The sequence below is a fragment of the Columba livia genome, chromosome 1 (genome assembly GCF_036013475.1).
Source record: "Columba livia isolate bColLiv1 breed racing homer chromosome 1, bColLiv1.pat.W.v2, whole genome shotgun sequence".
Taxonomy (NCBI): domain Eukaryota; kingdom Metazoa; phylum Chordata; class Aves; order Columbiformes; family Columbidae; genus Columba; species Columba livia.
This window is the reverse complement of record NC_088602.1, coordinates 125,324,455-125,349,293: the sequence shown is the minus strand read 5'-3', so window position 1 is coordinate 125,349,293 and position 24,839 is coordinate 125,324,455. Positions and strand designations below refer to the sequence as shown.

Here is a 24,839-nt window from a genome sequence, read left to right as displayed (position 1 = left end):
TAGCTTACAATGCAGGGCTTTTTATGGAAGAAGAAATGGGGGGAGAAAAAATGAGCACTTTTGTAAACTTGTAGATAAAACTTTAGCATTACTTATTTTACAGGAGAGCAAAGTCCTAATGTCTCTCTAATGCAAAGGATGTCAGACATGCTGTCAAGATGGTTTGAAGAAGCTAGTGAAGTTGCACAAAGCAATCGAGGACGAGGAAGATCACGGTCCAGAGGTGATTTTCTTCTTTTCAGGAATAATAAGTATTACAGAAAATGTGGTTATACTCAATGTATAGACCTTGAATATCAGCCTTTCTGAGGTGTAAACTAAGAAATTTTTAGTGCGCTCTGAAGAACTGAGCACACTTGTTTGCTGTATGAATGGTAATGGAAAGGGATCGTTAGAGATACTGTGAGTTTATACCTTTGGGCTCTTGTTTTTCTCGCTTTATTTTTAATCAAAGGTGGGACTAATCGGACAGATGCTCCTGCTACTAATAACGTGCCACCTAGTACAGAATCAGAAACTGCAATGGAAGTAGATGGTTCTGAACAACTTCCATCATCTTCCTCTTCTACAATGTCAGCCCAAGCTCCTTCAACATCGTCTTCAACAGAAAGCCCCCCTTCAACTTCATTATTGTCCTCTCCTGATAATGAACAAAGGCCTTCTTTAGGGGCCTCAGCTCAACCTGTGCTCCATCAGTCTGGTGAGAAGAAATCCATCTTGTCATTGTTTATGGAAAATGCTTTCAATAAGGAACAATTTTATTTTAGGATATTTTGGGTAATTGATCTCAATCTGTTTGGTTTTTTTTGTTTCTTTTTTTCTTGCACATCCTAATGAGACTAGGTATTTTATAGTTACCAAGTGACTGCAGCTGTGCTTTAAAGAAGGATTAAAACAGTCAACTGTACACATTTATCTGAAGAAGGAATCTCGAAGGCGGTAACTAGTAACGTCTTTTGAAGTAGAAATAAAAACACATTGCTTGGATTTTTTTGAAACTTATTGTTCTCTTAATATAAGTAATATAAGTAACATTGTGCCATCTGCAACTGTGATTTGGCTGTCGCAGCATCAGTGCAATGAATAGCAGAACTTATGACTGTTATAATCGGAGGAAGTAGATAATGTCTTCTTCAGTAGGAATCTACATCCTTGTCATTTCAGAGTCAGCAATGTTATTTTTTTGCATGTCAGAAGTATCTGGATAGACAGGGCTTGCCTTGCATGATATTCTGTTATTGGTTAATAAATTGTACTACAGAGAGCTTATGAAGTCTCCTCCTCTGGAGACATTCGAAACTCACTTGGACACATTCCTGTGTGATCTGCTCTGGGTGAACCTGCTTTAGCAGGTGGGTTGGACTAGATGATCTGCAGAGGTCCCTTCCAACCCCAACCATTCTGCGATTCTGTGATACTGATTTTTAAGTTTGTAGATCTTGAAGCAACTACTTGTGTTTACTATAGACTTACATTGTTGTTGTGGAAAGAAAGTATATTCCACTGTCAATGTCAAAAACTTATTTGGATAGTAAAAGAGTACTCATGCTGTGACTTGTCCTTTTCCATCTCTATGCCGGAAAAGATACCACATCCTTTAGTTAAATATTTGCATAACAGTTTATTTTTACTTTTTTAAAGTGAGTTTCTAGGCCTCACAGTTGTGGTGGAAAGGCTGACATGGATTGTTTTAAAATCCTGTGGTTTTTGCATAAATTCACCTTTTGTCTTGTACTAATTCTGTTGTAAAAAATAAAGGTGTTTGTCATTGGAAAAGATGACTGATAGCATCTTCAGGCCCTAAATTGGATGTTCTGCAGTAAAGCAGAGATGGGGATTTCCCAGGGAAAAGTGTGCTATTCCATGTACTGTGGCTGCTGCAGCCAAAATCTTTGGGACAGGTGAGAAATGATGAGGTATCTGAAAGGCAGGAAAGCTAAAGATGTAAGTTGAAATTCATTAAATATATAATTCTTGCCCTTTCAAACCTTGCAACTAGTTTGATACTTATTTAGAGGAAATAAACAGTGCACAGAAGCATGACAATACATAGTCAGGTACTATTTCTAGAATAAGTAAATGCTGGAGTATTTAGTAGCAGAGGCTTTTAGTCACCTGTGTTTTTTTAGTATTGGTGTCAACTTGCTGCGATCTCAAGTTTTTCACAATACACACACAAAAATTTGATTGTCTACTCTAATTCAGTGTAACCCAATTTAGCTGCCACTATCTCTGGTACAGAGGGATAGCCACCAAAGAACTCATATACCATTACCAAGGCTTCATATTTATTTATTTATTCAAGTATATGGTATATTCTGGAGTTTACAGTGACCAGGAGAGTATGCCACATATTAAAAATAATTGTTTCAAGCTATATCATTGCGACTTTGTGGGTTGCATAATGATAATGCACATTTCTGGAGCTATGGTGCATTTTCTACCCTGCATGTTAAAGAACGTATGCTGACTAGAAAAAATATTTTGCTCTCTTTTTCTCAGCCTGTCTGAATTTCTAAGTAAAAGTTTATTCTGCTAGCATGAAGCTGAAGTTCTTATTTCTTAATCCAGCTCTTCTTAAGAGCATTTCCTCTTTCCCAGTGTTACTTCAGACTGAAGACTCTCCATATATTCAGTTTTGAAAGGGGTAGTGGTGATTGTTTGGGTGACAGACAGTGGATACTTTCTAATTTACTCTCTAAGATTTGATAGGTTCTTTGTCTACACCTAAACAGGTTGTCAAATTGGCTGCTCATTCTTTAAAAAGAAAAAAAAAGTCACCATCGCACCCCCCTTATCCCCCAAATGCCAAACCCACAGAAACAAACAAACAAGGCTTTATCTGGTGTTCTTTATTGCTGTATGCAGATTTTAGTGTTATGACCAGGTGCAATCTTGAAATTGTCTACAGGACTCTTGCAGGAGTAAACTTAATAGTATTATATGTCTGCACACCTAGTAAACATCTTTTCTAGTTTGCACTGCTTTTAAAACACTTCAGTTATTGTAATACATATCTTTGGGTAACATGGGTAAGTTGAGGGAGAGGGGAAGCTCCTGTGCAGAGGGAGTAGGTCATGGCTGAGCAGTGGCAGTGGGTTTGTGAATGGATAGGCTTGAGTGTGAATTTCCGTTTCATAACATTTTTATACTTAGGTAACCCATGAAGGTGCTTGTTTATGAGATTTTACATACAGTGAAATCACTGCACTCAGCATCAAGAACAGGATTCTCTGAGTTTTTTTAACTGAATTTAGAGGTGAATAAAACCTGCTACTTTTAGGGGTGACAGAATAGGGAAAGTGCTAATAGGAATAGTAGTTTAAATACAGTGGGGTTGAATAGGAAGACCAGATAGAGATATGTTGCAAAATATGGATGACTGGAGAAGCATTTTAAAAAATGGAAGGCGGTTTTCAGCTATCATTTTGCTAGAAGTGGTAGGTGATACAAGTTTGAATATTGTAGCAATGAGTTAGCAAATGAAGAATATGTTTTTGGATAATGACTTACTTAGAATTGGAGCGTGAATTCATACTACAGAATGGAACAGGGTTATAAGCAGCTTCCCATCGATCATTTCTACAGATATCTAGTGAAAACAGGCTCTGGTGGTAATCCTCCTGTCTTTGAAATAGCAATAACTTTGTATTAGAATTCAAATATGTTGTTGTTTCGGTGTTTCAAAAAATATGCCATGTGGTGAGCATTTTAGCTTCCACATCTGAATTACTTAATCTCTTGATGCTTTAAAAAAAGTACATGTTCAAAATAGAGTCAGTGCAAAAATGCTTCAGTGCTGGAGCATGTTGGGATAAGCGTCTTTGTCAAAGCATATACTCTAGAAGAATACTGTTGGAACATTTGAGTAATGTGCAAGTAATAAACACTTTTTTAAAAATTTTGAATGGGAAAGTGGCAATAGCTTGTTGGTTTGTTTTTTGTTTTGTTTTGTTTTTTTCTTTGCATTTCTCTTTCCTCATTCCATTTGCTGGCAAAATAAACATTTGCTTAGAGATTCTGAAATGTGTTAAAAGGTATTGTCGTTTAACATATTCAGGATAGTAATTTCTTTACATTTGGATTGTAGTTCTTGTTACATCTTAAATCGTCACTCTCTCTGGACTGAGTGGAACTCAATCAGCAGCAAGCACTGAAAACTGTGACTTCAGGCACCATTGCAATTTCTGTAAAATCATTTTCTAGGCTGTTCTGATATCTGTAAATGTTCATTACGCATGAAAACTAGTCATAGCAAATATCTTTGCTGTATTCCTTTTAGGAAGTATATATTTTTCCTTCTTGTTACACTTAACCATAAACTGGCAGGATATATTTCCCAGAAGTGGCATTAGCCTGAGGACATCAGGGCTCATCATTGTTTGATATTTACTGGTGCCTGTCACTAATTTTTGAATGATTGGATTATGTCTTTGGCTTTGTTTCTTTTTATGGAGGAAAATTTAAAAATTGCTTACTTCGCTGACTGAATAAGAGTTACAGAATAGTTGTAAAGCTTTTGCTTGGATGAAAGGTTATATGCCAATTTGATACCCTCTAGTATTTCAACATTTCATAGTACTGATTTTTTTTTTTTTTCTTCACGGTTTTCCTTATATCTACAAAATACTCCAGACTGCCCTTCATATTAGTACTTTCAGGATAGGTATAGGCTAGCATTTTATAGCAGAAAAAGCTAGAATATTTGATGTGAATGCTTGTGTCTGAATTAGCTTCTTTACCATATTGTATTATAGCTGAGCGTAGTTCAGTGGTGGTTCAGATCAATGTTACGCTTCAGTTATTGCTAATAAAGACACAATCTGTGTTGTATAAAGAGAAGCATTTGCTATGCAGCACTTGTGTAAGTGGAAGAAACATGCAAAGAGCATGGAAAGAATAAAAAATTACTTGGACACCTAGTTTTATAGCAGTTTGCAAAAAATACTGTTAGACAGTGAACTGGTACTTGCCAAAATGGTATAACTGACAAATAAATAAAAACAAAATGGTGAAAACTTTATGTCATTAAAGATGAAACTGAAAGAATAGTCTGTTAAGAGAACGATACTAAGAATTGTTTGTGATCCAATACATTACTTTCTCTATAGGACCACTTAACAGTGTTTTCAGACTTTGAATCCTCACCCACTGGGAATGTCTGACATTAAAAAATAAGTTAATAGTAGAGTATATTTTTTGTTTAAATGCTGTTCTGCCACCTCTTTTCATAGTCCCAGTTTGCTTTTTTCACAAGTTTGTTTTGATCAAAATTGTACTTTTGTACTTTTTTTTCCATATTAGGAAGCTATCACATTAATTTTTAAAATTTACTTGTAGAGCATAGTTGCATAATTTTGCAATGCGAATATTCTCATTTGTTGTCTATGTTAAGAAAATGAAGACGAATACTTGTGTTGTTTGATTTGTTTTGAATGAGTCAGGATCTATCTATTTTTGTTGAATAAGTATTTGTTAGATGGTTTAAGTGTTAGAGATGGGGAGGGGGTGTATTGTATGACATGAATCATAAACTTTTAAGTCTTGTGATTTATGCATTTAGGAAGAGAAAAAAATTACAATACTTTATTTTCTACTGTGTTGGTATTAATAAATGATTTACATAATTTTTTTCATAATAATTATACTTAGTATCTGTTGCTTTGTTCAGTCACCCTACCCCTTCTCCCTGTTTTATATATTGTATATTGAATGCTTCTTTCTTTTACGTTGTTTTTTTTTTTTTTTCTCCCCTTCCCTGTTTGTCAGAATTAACAGAATTAATGGGACCTGAGTTAGCTATAATCCGTAGGGGTCTACAGCGACTGAAGCTTAAGAAGGCAGAACAACAGAGACAGCGAGAGCTAGCTGAGGGTTCAGCGCCACAGTCCTCCTCCTCTGATCAGTCCTCTAAGGGCTCCTCCCAGGACACTCAGACATCAGGTTGTCATTTGTCAAGGTTTCTTAAGCAGCTAACGTAGTTATAGTTCGTGCTGCTGTTGTTTGCTGAGATGCTTCTCTTCCGGAACAAGACAGTTAATGCATTTGCTGCTTGTCTTACCTTGCATGTGGTGGTGTTTATCATCACATGGTTAGGGAAAGAGTAATATTGACAGATTTCATTTATCTAACATGTTTGGATGATATAGCTGAAGGATATTATATGGCTAAAGTTTCCTAGGTGCATGGTGTCAGGTATCTGCAATGTTTGTTAGAGCAGTTAAGCAAGAAATTTCTGTATCCTGAATAGAGTAAGGTACTTACACACTTGAAATTGCATTTTAGTGTTAATTGTACCTGATAGTAACATTTAAGGCTTACCTTTTGTTGCATTAAGAGGGTTAATTTAGCAGAAGTTTAGCTCTCTTGTGTTCCAGCTTGTCCTCTGTATTTGCACTGGGGGCTGGGGCAGCTGAGCTGAATTCCTGAGTGATGCCCAATTATATCAAATAACCTCAAGTCAGCACTATGAGTCCAATCATGCTCAACAGCCAGTCAGACATTTTGTTGAATTCACGCGATTATAGATTCAGTAATAGTGCGGGGTTGGATCGTCACCATTGAATTTACACACTTGTACAGATTCACGGTTAGTGTAATATATCCTGTAAATCTGAGTGCACCCAATGAGAAATTCTCACTACTAGATCCATAAATAATGAGGTTTATTAAAGCAACAGGTACAAGTTATTTTATTTTGCCATTGATCAAACATAGTGTCTGAAAAAACAGAGGCTCGAAGTCTTAAGTGTCCCGGGGAGACACTTGGTATAATATAACCAAGTGTGTAAATCTTACCCCAAAGCATCCTTTTGCGAGGGGAAGTCTGTTATGCTCTTTCCTTGACTTCTTAGTGATGGTGTCTTCCCTGACTTTCCCCATTTTATACTATTTTCTGCATTTAGGTGGAGCTTAGGTGACTCTAGTCATACATACCTTTGTTATTGATCAGTGTAAAAACTCTTGCTTTGATTTTTAAGCTAAAAACTTCACAGCACTAGCTCAAGGGAGCATAGGGGCATGATGGAGGTGTGGATCCTTTAGGATGGAGGTGTGTTTTGGTATCATAATGAGATTGTGGTGAGCAAATTTCAACATATCTGCTGGCTCAGTAACTAGCATCTTGGACAGAATGGAACATTTATCTGTTCTAATTGACAGCAGCTATACCATGTAGTTCTTGTACCTGCCTTGTACGCAGGAGCTGGCTGTGGTATCTCCACACTGTTCCACTCCCCTATGCTTCTTAGTGCCAGCACACTGGGCTCCCCCCATGCACTACCAGCCAGGAATGCAAGTCAAATTGGGAGGAGGGCAAACCATGCAGAGTAGATTCCTTACCTGCCACACTGCTGCCTTATATGCTGAAGATGTAGATATAACTTTATTCAGAATAAGTGTATCCTTGATAATTAGTTTCAGTAATTTTCCCACTCAGTAATTATTACACAGCTTTGGTTTAGCATATGCTCTAAACCAGGGTAACAATTCAGTAACCCAGAATTTTGGCACTCTTAAATGCTATGGTTTTACAGTGAGTATAGTGAAAATACTTCTAACAAGCCAAAGTCCTCAGATATGCTCTCCTTGTTTAAACAGAGTGACTTTTCATTTCACTGTCCTCTTTCTTGTGTCTTATTGCGATGAAAAATTATTACAGGAAAGCCTTTTGTAATAAATAGACATCTTTGAGGAAGTTAGAGTAGAAGCATGCATATGAATAAAGAAATAAACAATAAAGCATAAACTTGAAGCAAACTTTGTCATGGCACCACATAAAAATGAGTGAGCTGCATGCTGTGTGAAAAATCAGCATATCTTGTGTTGAGAAGTAATGTCTAGCAATGTGTCTTCTATGGATAAATTCTGTGACAGTTAAGGTGTGTCTAAATTTCTTAAAAGGATTGTGTCATACATTCCCAGCTTGACTTGCTATGGTTTAATCTATTTATTTATCTAGAGCCTTACAAAACAATTTCATATAACAGTGGCTAGTGCTCTAGTTACAATATATAGCTATTGAATTTTGAATAACTTCCTACACTACAAAATTCTACGGTGAGTTTTCAGAATGTTTGGAAACCAGTAAAACCTGAGGAGCTGTGTTCTTATCCTAGGGATGGCAGCCATAGGTGCCTGTTGCCTACAGGAGAACAAGAAAAACAATGGTTGCAGTGTTCTTGTGAGTGGCTGCAATTTTGTGCCAGGAAAAAAAAAACCCTACCAACAAGCTACCATTTTTGTTTCAGCAAACTTAACATTGGGATTTATTAACTCAAAGATATGTATTGACGGAGGCAATACCATAGCTAACATTTGCAGTCACTAGATCTTGATCTTCTGTTTTCTTTTAGGAATGACTTTGTTTTGTTTTGTTTTTGGTTTTTCTTTTTTTTTTTTTTTTTTACGAAATTGTTTCCTATTGAATTGAAGCTAGAAAAAAAGTTTAGTTACAACCATATCTGTAGAATTTTCAGCTGAAGGTGTATCCGTGGATATTTTACTACCTTTCAAGTACGTGTTGTTGGTCTGGGTTTCAATTGATACTGTCTTGCCCATCTCTTTCTTAGTGCCCCTTCAAGGATGCAATGTAATTCTTTACTCCCGCTTGCTTGTGGGTCAACATACTGTAGGATCTATACTGGCACAAATTTGAAGCTTTAAGCTGAGTAATTGCTTTGACAAGGAGTCAGAGATGGATTGTAGTTAGTTTGGATCCCATCATTTTGTTTGGCATCACCAGGGAACCCCAAAACGCATACATAACCTTGGAGGAAACTAGTGTTCAAATACTTACCTCATTCTTTGTGTGATGACAATGAATTTGCAAATTTAACCCTTTTACTTATTAAGTAATAGCTTTGAAAGGTAGATTCACTTAACACTACGGAGACATTTATTTCTGGGGAGAGGAAGTGGGAACAGTTTTGCTGCCTGACCTCCAGCTCACTAGAATGTATATCTTTTTGCTGTTTGATCTGATTGGTGGAGTTTATTACCTTCAGCACTATAGGCAGTGGAAGATTGAAAATGAGGAATTGAAATTTAAGCATTTGATGTGTTAGTTCAATTATTCCTCAAGAAATCTATGTTATGTGTAAATACAAGAAATTCCTGTTGTGCTTCATCAGCTTGTTTCATTGTATTCCTTCTTCTTCTATTATGGGGGACAACCAACGGTAGGACAAGGTGTAATGGTTTCAAACTGGAACACAAAAGGTTCCACTTAAATTTGAGAAGAAACTTCTCAGTGAGGGTGCCAGAGCACTGGAACAGGCTGCCCTGGGGTGTTGTGGAGTCTCCTTCTCTGGAGACATTCAAAACCCGCCTGGACGCATTCCTGTGTAACCTCACCTAGGTGTTCTTGCTCCGGCAGGGGGATTGGACTAGATGATCTTTTGAGGTCCCTTCCAATCCCTAATGCTCTGTGATGCTGTGATGGGAGGGAACAAAATGAAACTTATTTCTTTTGATTGGGGAATTCACCTTCACATGATCTATTTACTTTTTAAGATATCTGCACTCTGGATGTGGAAATATTCTCTGCATTTGCTCATTTCTTCTTATACAAGTTACTTTGTTCACTTTTTCTGACCTCTGAACACTTATTTTTGGAAGATGTGTATCTGCAGTCTATTTTTTTGGAAAACCAGAGCTGCCGATTTTTGGTCTCTAACTTCTCCATGGAGACAGTTGTTTTCCAGCCATGTGGAGAGCTGGCATTTCAGAAGTGGGGTAGGAGAAAAATGAGTGCTTAGTTTTGGGGATTTTTTGAATAATAAATTCTCAGACAGAGACAATGCCTTTTTTTTTTTTTTTTTTTTTTTTTCCCCCCTCCTGCAAGGTTGTCTTTGCTCTGCCTTGAGGCAGATTTTCAGTGTTCAGGCACATACTGGTTGTAAATTTTCAAACAAAAAAATTACACCTCAAAATATGTCCTCCACTATGTGAAATGGTATCACAGTGTTTGGCACAGGGCTGCAAGCCCTCAATCCCTACTCTGGCGCAACTTGTATAATTTACATTTGTGACTTTTTGGACAATCCAGTGTGAGACTAAGGCCATTTCCTCTGTCCTGTAATTCATTCTCAGTCCTTATCTTTGCAACCACAGAAGCTCAATTATAGCCATAGACACAGAGTGGAGAAAAAATACTCCAGGCATGTAAGAAATCACCAGTGAAAAAGTCAAGAGCCGAAAGCTTTTACAGGCCTAATAGAAAATTAGACTGTCTGGTAGTTGTTTTGTCTCCTAGTTGAAGGACTTGTCATTGTTACATGAGGGTTTGTAAGCTGTATCTGTAATAGCTAACCTTCACTATCTAGAAAAATATGGTCAGAAGTTTATCTCGTTGTTGAATGTGAAAGGGAGTTAACTGAGTAATGATTTACAGTGGCCTGATTTGGCATTGAGGGAAAAGATACTTTATCCTCAGATGGCAAAGAGACTGTTTTATTGGATACCTCTCACAGGCATTGTGTAAATTTGACAGAGTTTTAAAAGCAGTATATGGTGCCTGTATCAGTTCATTTTTTACTTCAAACCTTTGCTTATGTATGAAACAAACTCCTATTTTTTTTTTTTTTTTTTTTTTGGATAGTCGCTTTATTAAATTAGGGAACTATGTTAAGTTTTTGGGTTTTTTATTGTATACTTTCTCCAACAAAGACTAGTTTAAACTTAGATTTTTGTTGCATTTCATAACATCTAGATCCTGTGCAGTATTTAAACAATAGCATATATGTGCTATATGCAAACTACAAAGAAAATAAATCTTTTTACCTATTGTTATTGCTGTTCTGCCTATTGCTGATATGCTGTGTATGCATTGCCATTATTTATGTCGCTTCTCTTTGTGAGAACTTTAGGCAAATGGAATGCAATTTGAGAAGTTATAGAAACATGAACCAGCTGATCTTGAAGTGAAAAAGATAAACCAGTATTGTAGAACAGTGTGCATCAGGGGTTTCTGTTGCAGTCAATGTGCATAATATTACCCACAAAAATACGAAGTAATATGAACCTTTCTTTTTTTGTGGAAAAATTAATTTGATTTAGACTGTATTTATTGTGGAATGAAGATCTATAGTTTGCATGCTGACATATTGCAGAATGTATGATGCACTTTGACTGGATCCATTTTTTAAAACTTTGCTGGTTGTGGAAGTCTAGATGGTCAGTGTCTTTAAAGCAGAACAAATTGGACTTTCTTTTCTGTGTTAAAGCTTTCTGCAGAGAGCAATGGGATGACTACATCTTTTATTACTAGATTCTTTGCATTCTTTATAAACACCTAGATGTGAAATGTGACTATTTGAAATCCAAAATATGTAACTGAGAGCTTATTCACTGTGCAAAGCAATTATTCCTAGTTTTTAAAACACTCTATGTATCATGTTTAGGACTTCTAAAACAGGTCTCACTGCTTCAGGCCCAATTCTTACAATGGAGCTGATATTATAGTGATATAAGGAGGGATTTTTTTTTCATCAAACAATGGAGATGGCGTGTTAATATTTCGATGAAGTCAGGTGCTGATTGCCCAAACTATAGGAAGATCCTTCAGCATATAACTGACTTTAAAATTATCTTGTATTTTCTGTTTGAGGTTCCCCAAATTTATGAATCTCCAGTTCCCTCTTTAAGTGGTGTTCCAGTTTAGAAAGTACTGGTGACATTACAACCAGTGGTGAACTGCATTGGGATGTAGACCCAGCCTGTGAAAGCTCAGGTAAGAGTTTGGATTTTTGTTTGTTTTTTTAACTATATGGCACAGTTTTGGTAATACTTTTTTCAAAAGCTTTATCAGAAATGATGAAAGTATTTTTTGAGAATTTTTACAAAACAAAGCCATATATTAAAAAAAGAGGCATTTACCTGAACTTCTCTAGGCTGGTTTCATGGTCATATTTATTTCCCTGCCTGAGCTGTGGGGTTCCAGACTGCAGTGCCACTTCAAGGGATGCTGGTGATCTGTGGCCACAGGGGACTTGAAAAAGGAAAAAAAAAAAAAGTGAGTTTAAAATTGCTACAAACTGAGATCTCTTCTTAAACCATGTTGAAATATTGAAATACTTAGGATGCTTCCTATGTGTTGTTTAAAAATTCTCATATTACAAGTGAAATGCATTCACAAGTTACAAGAAGGCATAAAAATAATAGTGATATGTGGGAGGTTTAAGCCTACATTGGCATGGACTGCTACCTAGAAAATTTTCACTTACTGTGATCAAATGATGCACATGGTAAAACACACCAACTTCTTTCTTACTGTTGCATAACATGAGGTCCTAATAAAATTTAGAAGTGCTGATAAGGGTAGTAAATGTAATTCCTTATGTTTATAATTAAAATATCTTAGTTCAGTTATGTTTGTTCTGTTCATTTTGATCAGAATTAAAGAGCTGATGAGATTAGCTTTTCCAGCCAAATAAATGTTTGGCAGCATGATACACCTTTTAAAAAAAGGATATATAAGCTTATAGAAAGAATTGGAGTGCCAGAAGAGAGCGTCACTGTCTTTTCTCATTAGGCTTCTCAGCTTGCTGTCCAAGACCTCCCCTCCCTTTAGCACTTTTGGTACAAGTTAATCCCATTGATGTGCTTCATGACTCTGAGTCAGTGATCAAAGCCCACCTGCCCTTGGGAGAGAGGCAGACTGATTCCAGGGCTGAGTCAGCTGGAATACAAGTAGATCATCTTATGACGTGGTGCATCTTTACACCAGCTTTTCTCTTCCAATTTACATTCAAAAAAACGGATTACTACTCCATTGAAAAAATTTTGCTGTAGATACTTCTAAATTGGAGATGATATGTAAAGTACACTTCAGTTTTGGAAAATGAAATATATTAATATTACAACTCTCATACTTAAGAGCTATGTCCCGTCTAAAACTAGATGACAGATTCTGTGATTTGACTTAGATGTGTTTAGTGCAAGGCATGGGCATGGCTGAACAAAGGTGAAGACAAAACACGGCCTCTTTTGTGTTCCTCAGTTATGGAAATAAACTGTATAAGCCCAGTTAGCAAAACAAGCCAGCCTCTGAAATACACTGAGCTTACCTAAGACTCTCCTCATCTTTGTTCTTCACTCTTTCTCCCCTGTCCTATGCTAGGTATCAGTGTAATGAAAGAACAAACTGATTCTTGCACCAAGGGCTGGGAATGAAGTATCATTTGAGATATGTATCTAAATCAGCTGTGTCAATTTACCAGCTTTTATGGCTCTACTACAGAATGGGTCATGCTGGATTCTGACCCAAACCTGGATGTGAGCTTCCTGTAGGAGAGATTGTATTATTGCGTTGCTTTCCTTGTGTAGGTTTTAAGTTCATGTTAAAATTCCTTTAGCATGCTGTGATGTTGGCAGACTATGGCTCAGTTTACAGTACAAGAGATTAAATCCTTTTAGCTTAGCATTAATTTGTTTATAACCAAAGATTAATAAATAGAACAAAAATATGGTAGCCTAGCCAATATCCTTGAAATGCTGCGCAAATTTGCATACATCATTTCAAGATAATATACATGATATACATCAACTTAAGGTTATACAGACGTAAGATCTGGTCTTCAGAGGTGACAAGGAAAATAGATTCACAGAGGGTACTGAACTTTGCATCTGTCATTTGTTTGCACAATGAATGCAGTGCTGGTGACAGTTATTAACTGGTAGTGTCCAGTGGGAAAACATGCATTTAAGTGCTGGGGTTTTGGAGATTTTGTGATTACATGAGGATTTTTATAAGAATGACTGGTGTGGTACTGTGTTAAACTCATGAAGACGTTCTCAGTCATCAGATGCCACAGAGGTATAGCATCTGGGAATGCAGAACTATTGATCTCTTATATGAGTGGGATGTATTTTGGTGCTTTAATGTTTTAAAATCACTTTATATGTTGTGTATGTAAAGATTTTCATCTTTTAAATTTTATGATCATAGGTATAAATATTGAAGATACTAGTATGACGTTGAATATTTTATGTTGCAGTATCAATATTCTGAAATTTACATTCAGTACGTGCTTTGGAATACTAGTGTCATTTGGTAGTTGGAGCAAAGGCTTTAGGAGTCATAACTCTTCAGTGTTTTTCCTGGCATGTTAGAAATTTGAAGAACATAGTAAAATCCCTGGTAATGGAGAGGCATTTTTAATATTGACATGCCAGCAAGCTTCAGGCTGTTCAATGACTACCTAAAGGAATACATAATGATTTGAAACACGTGGCTTTGCTTCTGTCATACCTACAAAATGCAATATGGCTGGCTGCTCATAAAACAAACCCGAAGCTTCCTTATGTTGCTGCTTTTTGTTTTTTCTTTTAAACTAACATATGATCGTGACATTGCTGTGCAGTTCTCTGCTGCTTATGTTTTAAGTTGAAATCTCATTTTTGTTTCAGATTCTCCTTCTTCTGTGGTTAACAAACAGCTTGGATCCATGTCACTTGATGAGCAACAGGGTGCGTGTGACAGGAAAAGCACTATATCCAGCCATAGCTGATTGCAATGCTTCCTTTTAAAACTGCCTTTCATGATGATAAACAGTCTAAAAATGCTGTTCATCTACATAAAGTAGAGTTCTGTAAGCAGATCTGCTGGAAACTCTTTAATTATTTAATTCTCAATATGAGTAACAGAGTAAGGTTAATTGTTTTCAAAAGCCATCCTATGCTCAATTCTGTGCTCAATTCTGTGCTCAATGTAGTCACAGTAAACATTTTATGTACTCTAAAGACATTTAGAAACTTTTTTAAGTGCAAAGTAAAATCAATTTTTCAAACAGTCTTTTTCTGAATGGTTCTTTGCAGATCAAAGTGCAAATATCAAGATTGAAATAACTTGTAATTGTACAGTGCCAAATTGGTTTATCTTATGCAAGAGAGATGTGTAGCTTTGTTATACTTGCACAATCTGAGTAACACAAGAGCACCTATTGCAATTAGGTGCATCTTACCTCTGGAACCCCTTGTCATACAGCCCTTCTACTAAACAACTACTAGTCTTTCTCTGCAGATGTCCTGTGGGCTGGTGGTAAAAAGAACACTTGTGAGCTTTCTCTATGCCCATTATTCATCAGTCTTCAGATTGTGAGCAGTGAAGTGGGCCATAGGTGACCCTATTCCAGCTGAACCAATGTCATCTGTAGTGAATATTTATGTCTGAATAATTAATGAGTGATAAGTGGTAGGTTAAAAATAGATTTCCATACACTCTGCATTATGCTTGCTTCCATATCAAAGCCTCTGTAGAGATTTAATAGCTCCAATCCCACAAAAGAGCTGGCTGCTTTATCTTGTTTCATATTCTGAACTAGAATGCTGTTTTGAAATCCCATTGCTGAAAAATAGTCTGTTTGGCAACTGTTGAGATTATGGTTTATTTTAGGATGCCAGAACATTGGAAAAAAATCAAGCTGTGTTTTACATTAACAAAATAAATTAATTTTGTGGAACTACATTTTGAGATGAAATAGTCTTAAACCTCAATGTGTAAATTTGCTAATTATTTGTGATTCAGCAGTCTACATCACTACAATATTCAGGTTTAGCTGGAAAAGTTGCTTGTAATTAGTGGCTGAATTATGCCCTCTGCTATGAACTCAGAATAAAGGATTATTTGATGAGAGCAGAATACACTAGAATTAACATAGAAAGTCTGTATGTTCACTGAATTTCTTAAAACAGCAAAAATTTTGGAAAATTGAGCAGTTGTTCCATGAAGTTGTGAATTAAGCCCATCAAACAACAAAGACAAAACCAGAAGTTTTGGTCCCAGGAATCAGTTCCCAAATCTGCATCAGATTCCTCTTCAAGCAGAATCAGTTGCCTTAAATACTTGTTTGTGTGTTACTGTTGTTAAGTGCATAATTGTAGAAGACCACTGTTGTAATAGTCTCTTGGAAGTTTTTCTAATAAGTTCCCTGTGTTAAGAAATTAGTTGAACTAATGTGAAGAGGTTTACTCTCATAGAAGAACTTCTGTTTTTTTTAATAGGCAAGAAAACCCCAGAAAATACATTGTTTATCTGGGCTTTATTGGTAGACCAGTTCTCTGATTGTTTTAAGGCAATGTTTTTCTGTTGTGATGCTAAGGATCATCTGAAGAGATGCAGAATGTTACTTCTAGTTTGGAAAACTATGAATTTGGAAAGAAAGGTTATTAGGAAATCTATTGTCCAAACAACAGAATCAAGTGCAGTGATACACTTAAGATCATCAAGTCCAACTGTAACCCAACTCTGGCACTAAACCATGTCCCTAAGAGCCTCATCTACATGTCTTTTAAACACCTCCATGGATGATGACTCCACCACTTCCCTAGGCAGCCTGTCCCAGTGCTTTACAACCCTTTCCATGAAGAAGTGTTTCCTAATATCCAATAATAACTAGAAAGAATAATTTGCTGAGGTCCAGGTGGATTTTTGAAGTTAAACTGTATTAGTTTCCCTTATACTTGAACAGAAATCTTGAAAAATTACAAGGAGCTAATGAAGGAAGTCATATCAGTTCTTTTTATGTAGAAATACTCTTGTATTTTCATAATTTGGTTCTGAATCAGCTGTCTTTCTGTTGGATGAGTCTCTTTTGTTTGCAGTTATTTTTTAAGACTGTTTCTGGGTTTAAAGATCTTTTGATACTTATTAAAAACATATGAATTTATAATGCCATTATTCTGACAGTCCAGCAGAAGGTAGAAGTCATTCTCCTCTGTACAAAATGGTTTCAAATGAATTACAGTGATCTACACTGGATCTTTTTTTTTTAATTTTTTTTGACTGCGATTGTAATAATGGATAGTAGCTGTTAGATTTGTTGCAGTGTAAAGGTAATCTTATGACTGGGAGGTACTGCCAGAATTCTTATGATTAAAGAAGGAAGCTGAGGCCAGAGAACTAGCTCAGTAACTCTGAAGAGCATAAACGTGCATGTGCATCTCATACCACCTTAATGCTATTTCTTGTGTACCCAGAAGCCGTACCGATTACTGCTAATTCTAGATATTTGCAAGTTAGTGTGAGGGTTTAGCAATCCCTTCTGGTGTTGTCCATACCAGATTGTTCAGTGCCGCATTATAGATACTTGAGCTGGCTCAGAACAAACTGGTGTGTCAGCCATGGCAGAGTTAGTTCTTCATAAACAGTACTGTAAGTCCTGGAAACTGTATTGGCATGTGTTTTGTCCCAGCTAATAAGCTCTGCCTCCCAGTTAGGTGAACTGTTTAGGCGTTGGCATGCATATAGAGCTCTCTAGATCTGTAGTAAGCTCTGCAGATACAAGCTCGAGAATTTCAGACTTGTGCTTTGTTGTAAGGCACGGTGTGGTGTGTACTGCTTCCTGTGGTAAAGTGCAGTTCTACATCTAACTAGTATAGGAACCATCTAAACAAAGAAATGGTATGCCTTGGGCTATAGATTAGGCTTATCTGAAGAATTATTTGATTTTCAGTCATCCCTTAGGCTTCATTGTGCCTTATTCTGATTGGTATCAGTGTAACATTGTTCAGTTAGTATTCTTCACTAGAAAAGGGAATCTCCACCCTTCCCTCCAAATTTATTGGCTTCTGATAAGTTTTCATGTGTTGAGCCTTCTTATGCTATTCCTACTTTTTGAAATACCCCTCTTATTTTTTGTCCTCTTTGGATGAATTTTTCTCTCTTCAGGAGTAACTCCCTTTGGTTTTTGCCCACAATATGACTTTATCTTTACAATATACAGAACTGATTCCATTATGAGGAGATCATTATTAGTAAACCTACTTTTATGTGCTTACTACTTCATAGTTAAGAGCCCCAATCTTTGAAGTTGCTCTTGCACAGGTGTGTTGTCTAAGGGAAAAAGTGTACATGTGGGTTACTGCTTTCAGTTATTTTGTTGTTGTTTTTTAATAAGGTTTTATCTTCAGTTTAAGGATGGTAGTTTCAAGCTACCCTTCTTCCTGTAGATACCTGGAGAATGGACCATTTCATGGGAGTCTGGTCTAGCACAGGGTTGCTTATGGAATAAGACTCTAAATTGTTGATAGCATCTTTAAAATCTAATGTGTTTGGCTGTAAAATCCAAGTAAAGTTTCAACTTATTTTTGAGGAATTTGGGATAGAGTTTAGTAAGATGTTGACAAGCTACAACTTTCTCTTGCAGTAATTACTACCCCACTTAGAGCTTGCAATCAGATTGATAGTTTTGGCAATAGTTCTCCCCTAAATCACAGAAGCTGTACAACTTTTCCTCTTCTTTCCTTCATTTTTTATCAATTTGAAGTATATCTGGTGAGATGGCATAAACCTAGCCCAGAAACCCAGAAAATACGTTGTTTATCTGGACTTTATTGGTAGACCAGTTCTCTGATTGTTTGAAGACAATGTTTTTCTGTTGTGATGCTAAGGATCATCTGAAGAGATGCAGAATGTTACTTCTAGTTTGGAAAACTATGAATTTGGAAAGAAAGGTTATTAGGAAATCTATTGTCCAAACAACAGAATCAAATGCAGTGATACACTTAAGAACATCAAGTCCAACTGTAACCCAACTCTGGCACTAAACCATGTCCCTAAGAGCCTCATCTACGTGTCTTTTAAACAGCAAAAGAGATCCAGTCAGTCTTTGGCGATCACATAGTTCTTTTTGAAAACTAAGAGTTCACAGCTTCTGGATCTTATGTGGCTTTTGTAAAAGAATGTTCAATTATGTACTGGCAAATCTTATTAACCTTCGTCACAGAGGCTCCCATTCAGTTTTCATTAGCTGTGTAAGTTTAATATAAACTGGTGAACTACACAATTCATTCTGTGCAGTTTATGATCAGATTCTTGTCTCATCTGTCTTTTAAAAACTTTCTTGTTCTTATTAATGTTTATTTTGTGCCCTAAGGCTAGATTAAGGAGGAAACTGACCCAGTCCAAATCATAGCTCATGTTATTGTAGATTTAAGAAAAAGTTGTTATACAGTATGGTTTAGCAGTTATGTCTCCAGAAATTAGTAAAAAATAGTTTCTCAATCAGTGCCCTCTTTGAATAAGTCTACTGCAATTCTTCCACCTTTGGGAGGGTGGAAAAGACATAAGCATTGCTACCACAGTAAGCGTAGTTAGGGGACTTGATTTACTTTTTTGATGTCGAGGTTTTAAGCCCAGAAAGCACTGACATGATAATGTGGTCTGTGCTTTATAACACAACCCTACCATTCAATTAGGTTGATTATAGATAGCAGTGTTTTGTTACTTTGGTCAGGATTATTAACTAGTTTTGTGCTGAGGCAAATGTTGCATAGCAGTATCAAGTTACAGTATAGCCATTGTCTGGTGGCTGTCTTGGACTATTTAAGGCAGCAAGTTGTCTGTCTTTACCTGTCTGGATTCCTGATTCAAAGATAGGTGTTGCCTTTACCTATTACAAGGAAGGTAAATAATTCTCCTACTATGTCATTTATTACTCTTTCAGAGTCCAGCTCCTGATAACTTGTGCAGTCTGTTGGAAGAACCAGTTTTTGTACTTGCTTAGGAAGGGATAATCAAAGATTGAACAGACTTTTATGCTAAGAGATGTTTGCCAAAAAATAGAGCAGGCACCTGTTTAGTTAAGAAAGAACATTATATTTTTGTTCAAAATGTCTATCTAAGCCACCATAAAATATTTTCTTATTTGTTTCTTTTCTTATTCAGTTTATTCCAGGCACTGGAAACCTTGCTTTTGATCAGTTTTATCCTTGTTCCACTCTAACAGGAGTGTAACTGGAACTTTTATATTAGAGAGGCTGTGAGCTTTTCTTTGCATAGAATGAGGCCCATGCCTTATATGTGATTAGGATCATAGTTGTACTTGGTTAATTTTATTTTACATTAAAATATTTTCATTTTTCTTTTTTTTTTTTGATTGTTTTAAAATTTGCCTTCAGAATATGTCAAAATACATATTTAAAATTCTTTGGAGCAACTGATCACTGCTCTGATTTTGTGACAGGCTTGTGCCTGTCAGCACTGATTGTAAGGTTAAATTCTTATATGCAGTTTCATAGTTCCTATAACTTAATAATAATTTTTAAAAATAAATATTCTGTGGTAGTATTGTAGCCAATGTTATTTTCATAGAAGCCTTTTAAGTGGAAGAATTTTTGAGATTGTGTTTGAATCAAATTTTAAATTTTAATTGCTGTTTACCCAAAGATGATCTGAAGCTTTTACTTTGCTATAAGGGTCAAACTGATGCCAATACTGCAAGTATACTTATAGCCAGATTTCTGCATTCTGTAAACCAAAGAAAATATGACATGGTTTTGTCCAAACAGTCCTGAGATAAAAAGCTCAGCATTCGTGAAAAGCAGGTCTATGTAGGCTACTTACTCGTCTTCTGAGTAGTGCCTTATGCTGACTTAACTCTCCCATCTGAGTTCTGAGAGAATGGCACCTCTGTAGTGAGGCTTAATCTGATGGCGCTTTCCCTTGACTCTATAGTATTGCCCAAGGCCACCTTCACTATTAACAGCAATCGTGCCATGCGTGTAGATAGGCTGTGACCATGAGTTTTACTCAAGGATGGTGGGTGGGTAGGTGGATGTCATTGATCAGTCCTGTTTTGAACATCCTTAAAATTGTATATGGAGCAAATATTTGACAGACTTGCGGTGGTTTTCAGTTTGATTCACTTTTGGACGATGTGAATATTTAGTTTAGAAAGTACTTCCCTTCTGCTTACAGCTATTAAAATATGAAGGCTTTTTAATCCTGAAGCTCTCAGAACCTGAGTTTACAGCGCTTTTATGACAAGTACCTGACAATTTACAGCAGGTCGAAGGGTATTGGTAGCTGACTGGGTTCTAAGTAGAAAAAAAAGTAAAGGGATGGTTGTTTTTCTAGACCACTGACTGTGTCTAGATCTCATCATCTTTTTTTCATGTGTAGGTGCTGAGTCAAAAAAGACTGAACACCACTTCCAAAACCATTTTATATTCTTGCTAGTATACTTGATAGGAAAGGGATCTGCTTATAAAGGATAATATTGTGTGTACACATACTTGTCTGCAGTTTAATTTACCTGCATGTTGAAGGACAGCATCTTCTTTGTTTGCTCTTATAAATAGAAATAATTTTAGTACATTTTTTAAAGCATTGCATATGTGGTGTATTTACTCTGAAACTTCTTAACTTTTTGCTTCGGCTATAAGAGATCTTAAATAGACATTGTACATGTTACTACCTCATTTGGCCTTTGTCAGGACAATTAAATAAATCTTCAGAAATATAGCAGCTTTATGCATATTACTGATGCTCATCGAAACTTTATCAACCCCATTTTTCCAGAGAGTGATAAGCCACGAACAGGAACAGGTGAACCAGTTTTAAGTTTGCACTACAGTACAGAAGGAACAACTACAAGCACAATAAAACTGGACTTCACTGATGAGTGGTAAGAAGTTAATTTTATTTTTGACTGGTTATTGATCAGCACATATCACTAAAACTTGTCTAGCATAGATGCAGAGATAAATTATTTTTCCATATGGCATATGTATATTTTAGGTGTATATAGATGATTTGAAATGTCTGTAGTCCTTAACGCATTTAGAATGTAAAAGACAGTCCTACTTTAACATGAAATTTGTGCCAGAGGGGATTTTTTTTGTGATATTTACTGTGAATCTCTTTAATGCTAATATAGTTTGAAAAGTGTTGTCTTCATCAAACCCTATGATGAATGCATCTGGTTAAGATACTAACTTTATGCACTATTTAGATATTACAGTGATGGCATCCTTTAAAGATAATAAATGCACAGTGTTGATAACTGCCCTCCTTTACTTGGTTTTCTATCAAAGTCGATCACTAGAACAATTCCCAAAACAATCTATCTCCTTCTATTCCTATTCATTTGTTTATATTTTCAGAATTATTGTAGAAGACAGTATGTAGAAATGGTTCCTGGCATTTGTTACTGGGGAAAAAAAAGCAACCACATTTAGCTACTTTTAAGTGCTGTGCCTTCAGACATAAAATATATTTTGCCCACAGCATTTTGGAAACTCTAGCAGTATTCTGTGTGTTTTCACAAGAGTGAAGACTTTACCCGTGTGAATCTGAAATATTGTGACTGTTAACATTCAGCCAATCTATCAGACTGTTTTTCTATTTAGAGTCCAAATCCAGCAAGCTTTGAAAGAATTAGTTTTGCTTTAATGCTTTTAACGAATTTGGCATTTTGTTGTGTAGTCATCTTTGTTTAATGTTTTAGGATAGGCAAATTTCACAAGAGAAACAGAGCATTAGCAAATACTTCATCCATTCTAGTGTTTTTAATGTAATAATATTACTACCACTGTAACATGGAACTCAAATTTTATTAAACAACATTAACATTTTATTTCTGTATTTATTTTAATACAAAAATTGGAAAATGCATTTTACGCTGGAAAGTTAATGAAATAAGTGATTCTGAAGATGGAGAATTTGAATCAACAACTCAATGAACAACTTCAAGAACAATATTAAGAAAAAGCAGAGTGTACAGGGAATAGAGATGAGGGACAGGAAAATTATTCATTACCAAAATCTGTAACTAGGGAAGTAAAGACTGAGCGAAGAGTACTAAAATTTAACTTCACTTTAACTTTTCAAAGGGTATAAAAACAAATGGGATAAAGTTCTTTATTCATTTAATTGCATTGCAGTGAGAATGGAAGAGCAGTTAAGAAATACTGAGAGGAGGCGAAAACTAAATAAATACTTCGTATTAGTTTCCAGTGAAGTTGAAGGTGTTGATGAAAAGGTCACAGGAACTAAATGCAATTTATGTGAGAATTTGACTTGGAAATTACTTCAGAAAAATTGGACAAAGCAGGAGTAAGCTCCATTTTAGGATTAAGGGGTGGGAGGCAGGGGGAAGCATATCTATTCCGTCTAATAGCAAATATTTTAACAAATCTCTTGGACCAAGGGTAGCATCATGTGAATGACAAGCAACAAACACCAAAGGAGAATGAGGGACTAAACATCATCATCTTTTAAGACTAATGGTAGCAATATTCAAAGCTTTAGTACAGTTCTGATAGAAAGGCATATTAAAACAAGCAGACCATGGGAAAGAAACCAAAATTACGGGAGCTAGAATGTGCATGATTCAATGTGTTGTATTTGACAGAATAACGGGTTCTAGAAATATAAATGGTGTAATTGAGAGAAACTATCTGGATTTCCAGTTCCATGCTGACCTTCTGTTGAAGGTGGGACTGGTAGATCAGTAAAGAAACTGATCATGGTGGTAAGATAACTTAATGGAGCTTTTGTAGTGGATAGTGTTGTGTGCATAGTGAGAGGAAAAAACATTTCCTAAGCCAGACAAATTTGCAGGGAATTGTCAGTTCAGAGGTTAACTAAGAACGTTGTGCCAAAGAATGGAATAATAGAAGTGGGTTCCAATTTTAAATATAACAAAACTATGCAGTTGAAGACAAATAACAAATGCCTAATCTTAAAGTTGGGGGTCTTCTGAAAATAAAATGGAGGACATGGAATTACCAGTCACTTCATTCTCAATACAATGCAGCTACTAGAAAGGCAGGTATTATCCTAGATGTCACCAGCTGGGAGACTTCAGCCAAGGCTGAGAATTAATGGTGCTGCTGCTCAACTCTGCTTTGCAACTTAGAATACGGTGTGCAATCTTATCTTGCTTTTGAGAAAACTGATTCAAATTGGTAGCGGTTCAAAGGAGTGTTATGTGGAGAACTGGGGAAACAGAAAACCTACTGTGGAAGCAGATAGTGGAGCTTCATGTAATGAAAGCACAGGGTGTTATTTTGGTCTCTCAAAAACATCCTTTTCATGTAACTGCCACTGTGAAAAATAACATTGGAGTAAATATTAGAGCAATACATCAATGTATATTAGCATTGAGCTAGGAAGTAGATTCCTAAGAGTAAAATAAAAAAAGTCTTAATGCTCAGAATGTGATTATATTAATAAAGGTGATTATATCATAAGAGGCATGAAATAGCAAAAATCCTCAACTTGGTGTCTTAGTAGTACCCTTCTTGTCTGTCCCTTCAGAAATAATGCTGAAAATTCTTGATTTAGAAGGACTGCTCTAAGGGCTAACAAAAATATTTTACATACTCCAAATCCAGTATAACAATGAAACAGACTATTGCTCATCAAGATGAGTAAAAGCTCCCATATTTAATGTAAAAAATAAAAGCACTGAAGTCTATACTAGATTCTCAAGAATCTAGACTAGGCATGTGCTGCTTCTAGAAACGTAGTATATGAAGTAGTTTAGTAATAACATATACAGGTAAGAAGAGGCATGTAACACTACCGTCTAAATTATTGAGAATCATGCTTATAATTCCCAGAACTCATCTTTGTTTCCACTTTTGTCCAGCAATTTGCCAAAGTTTGAGGCCATAACACAAATATGGGATGGGAGAGAATGAGAGCGCTCAGGAGCAAGGCTTTGTATTTCCTAAAATAAGGTATTTTCTAGAGAGTTTAAAAACATTAGTTTAGATGACGTTCAGGACAATGGTGATACATATTTCCTGAGGAATAATTTTCCTTATTGTAAACAGAAATTGGCGTTCCACAATAGCTATCTAAACATGAGTGAAGAGTAAATCTCAAGTACCAGCTTCCAATAAATCTTGAGAAATAATGAAACTTTGAGGACTTACAGCTGACATTAGAAGTCCATGCCTTAAAAGGTACAGAAGTAATAGTTAATGGTGAAGAACCTAGTGAATTTTATCTGAATAATTTTTTTAATTGGGTGGGATAAGATAATGTATTAGTGCTCAGCTAACAACCTGTAATACCTTTAAGATCTCTGATCATTTATACCTACCAA

The 24,839-nt window shown here is 36.0% G+C and overlaps 1 protein-coding gene across 13 annotated transcripts in view; it reads left to right on the top strand.

Annotated features, from left to right (window-relative positions):
• DCAF6 (DDB1 and CUL4 associated factor 6) overlaps positions 1–24,839 on the top strand; it is a 93,386-nt gene that overhangs the window by 42,985 nt on the left and 25,562 nt on the right. For 4 of the 13 annotated variants that reach the window (XM_065076724.1, XM_065076718.1, XM_065076736.1 and 1 more), the window contains exons 9-13: positions 104–223; positions 455–700; positions 5,770–5,943; positions 14,410–14,469; positions 21,302–21,407. In XM_065076724.1, the coding sequence (XP_064932796.1) occupies positions 104–223; positions 455–700; positions 5,770–5,943; positions 14,410–14,469; positions 21,302–21,407 (706 nt within the window). The remainder of the gene's footprint in view (positions 1–103; positions 224–454; positions 701–5,769; positions 5,944–14,409; positions 14,470–21,301; positions 21,408–24,839) is intronic. The other 9 variants (XM_065076758.1, XM_065076778.1, XM_065076769.1 and 6 more) reach the window with 3 other exon arrangements.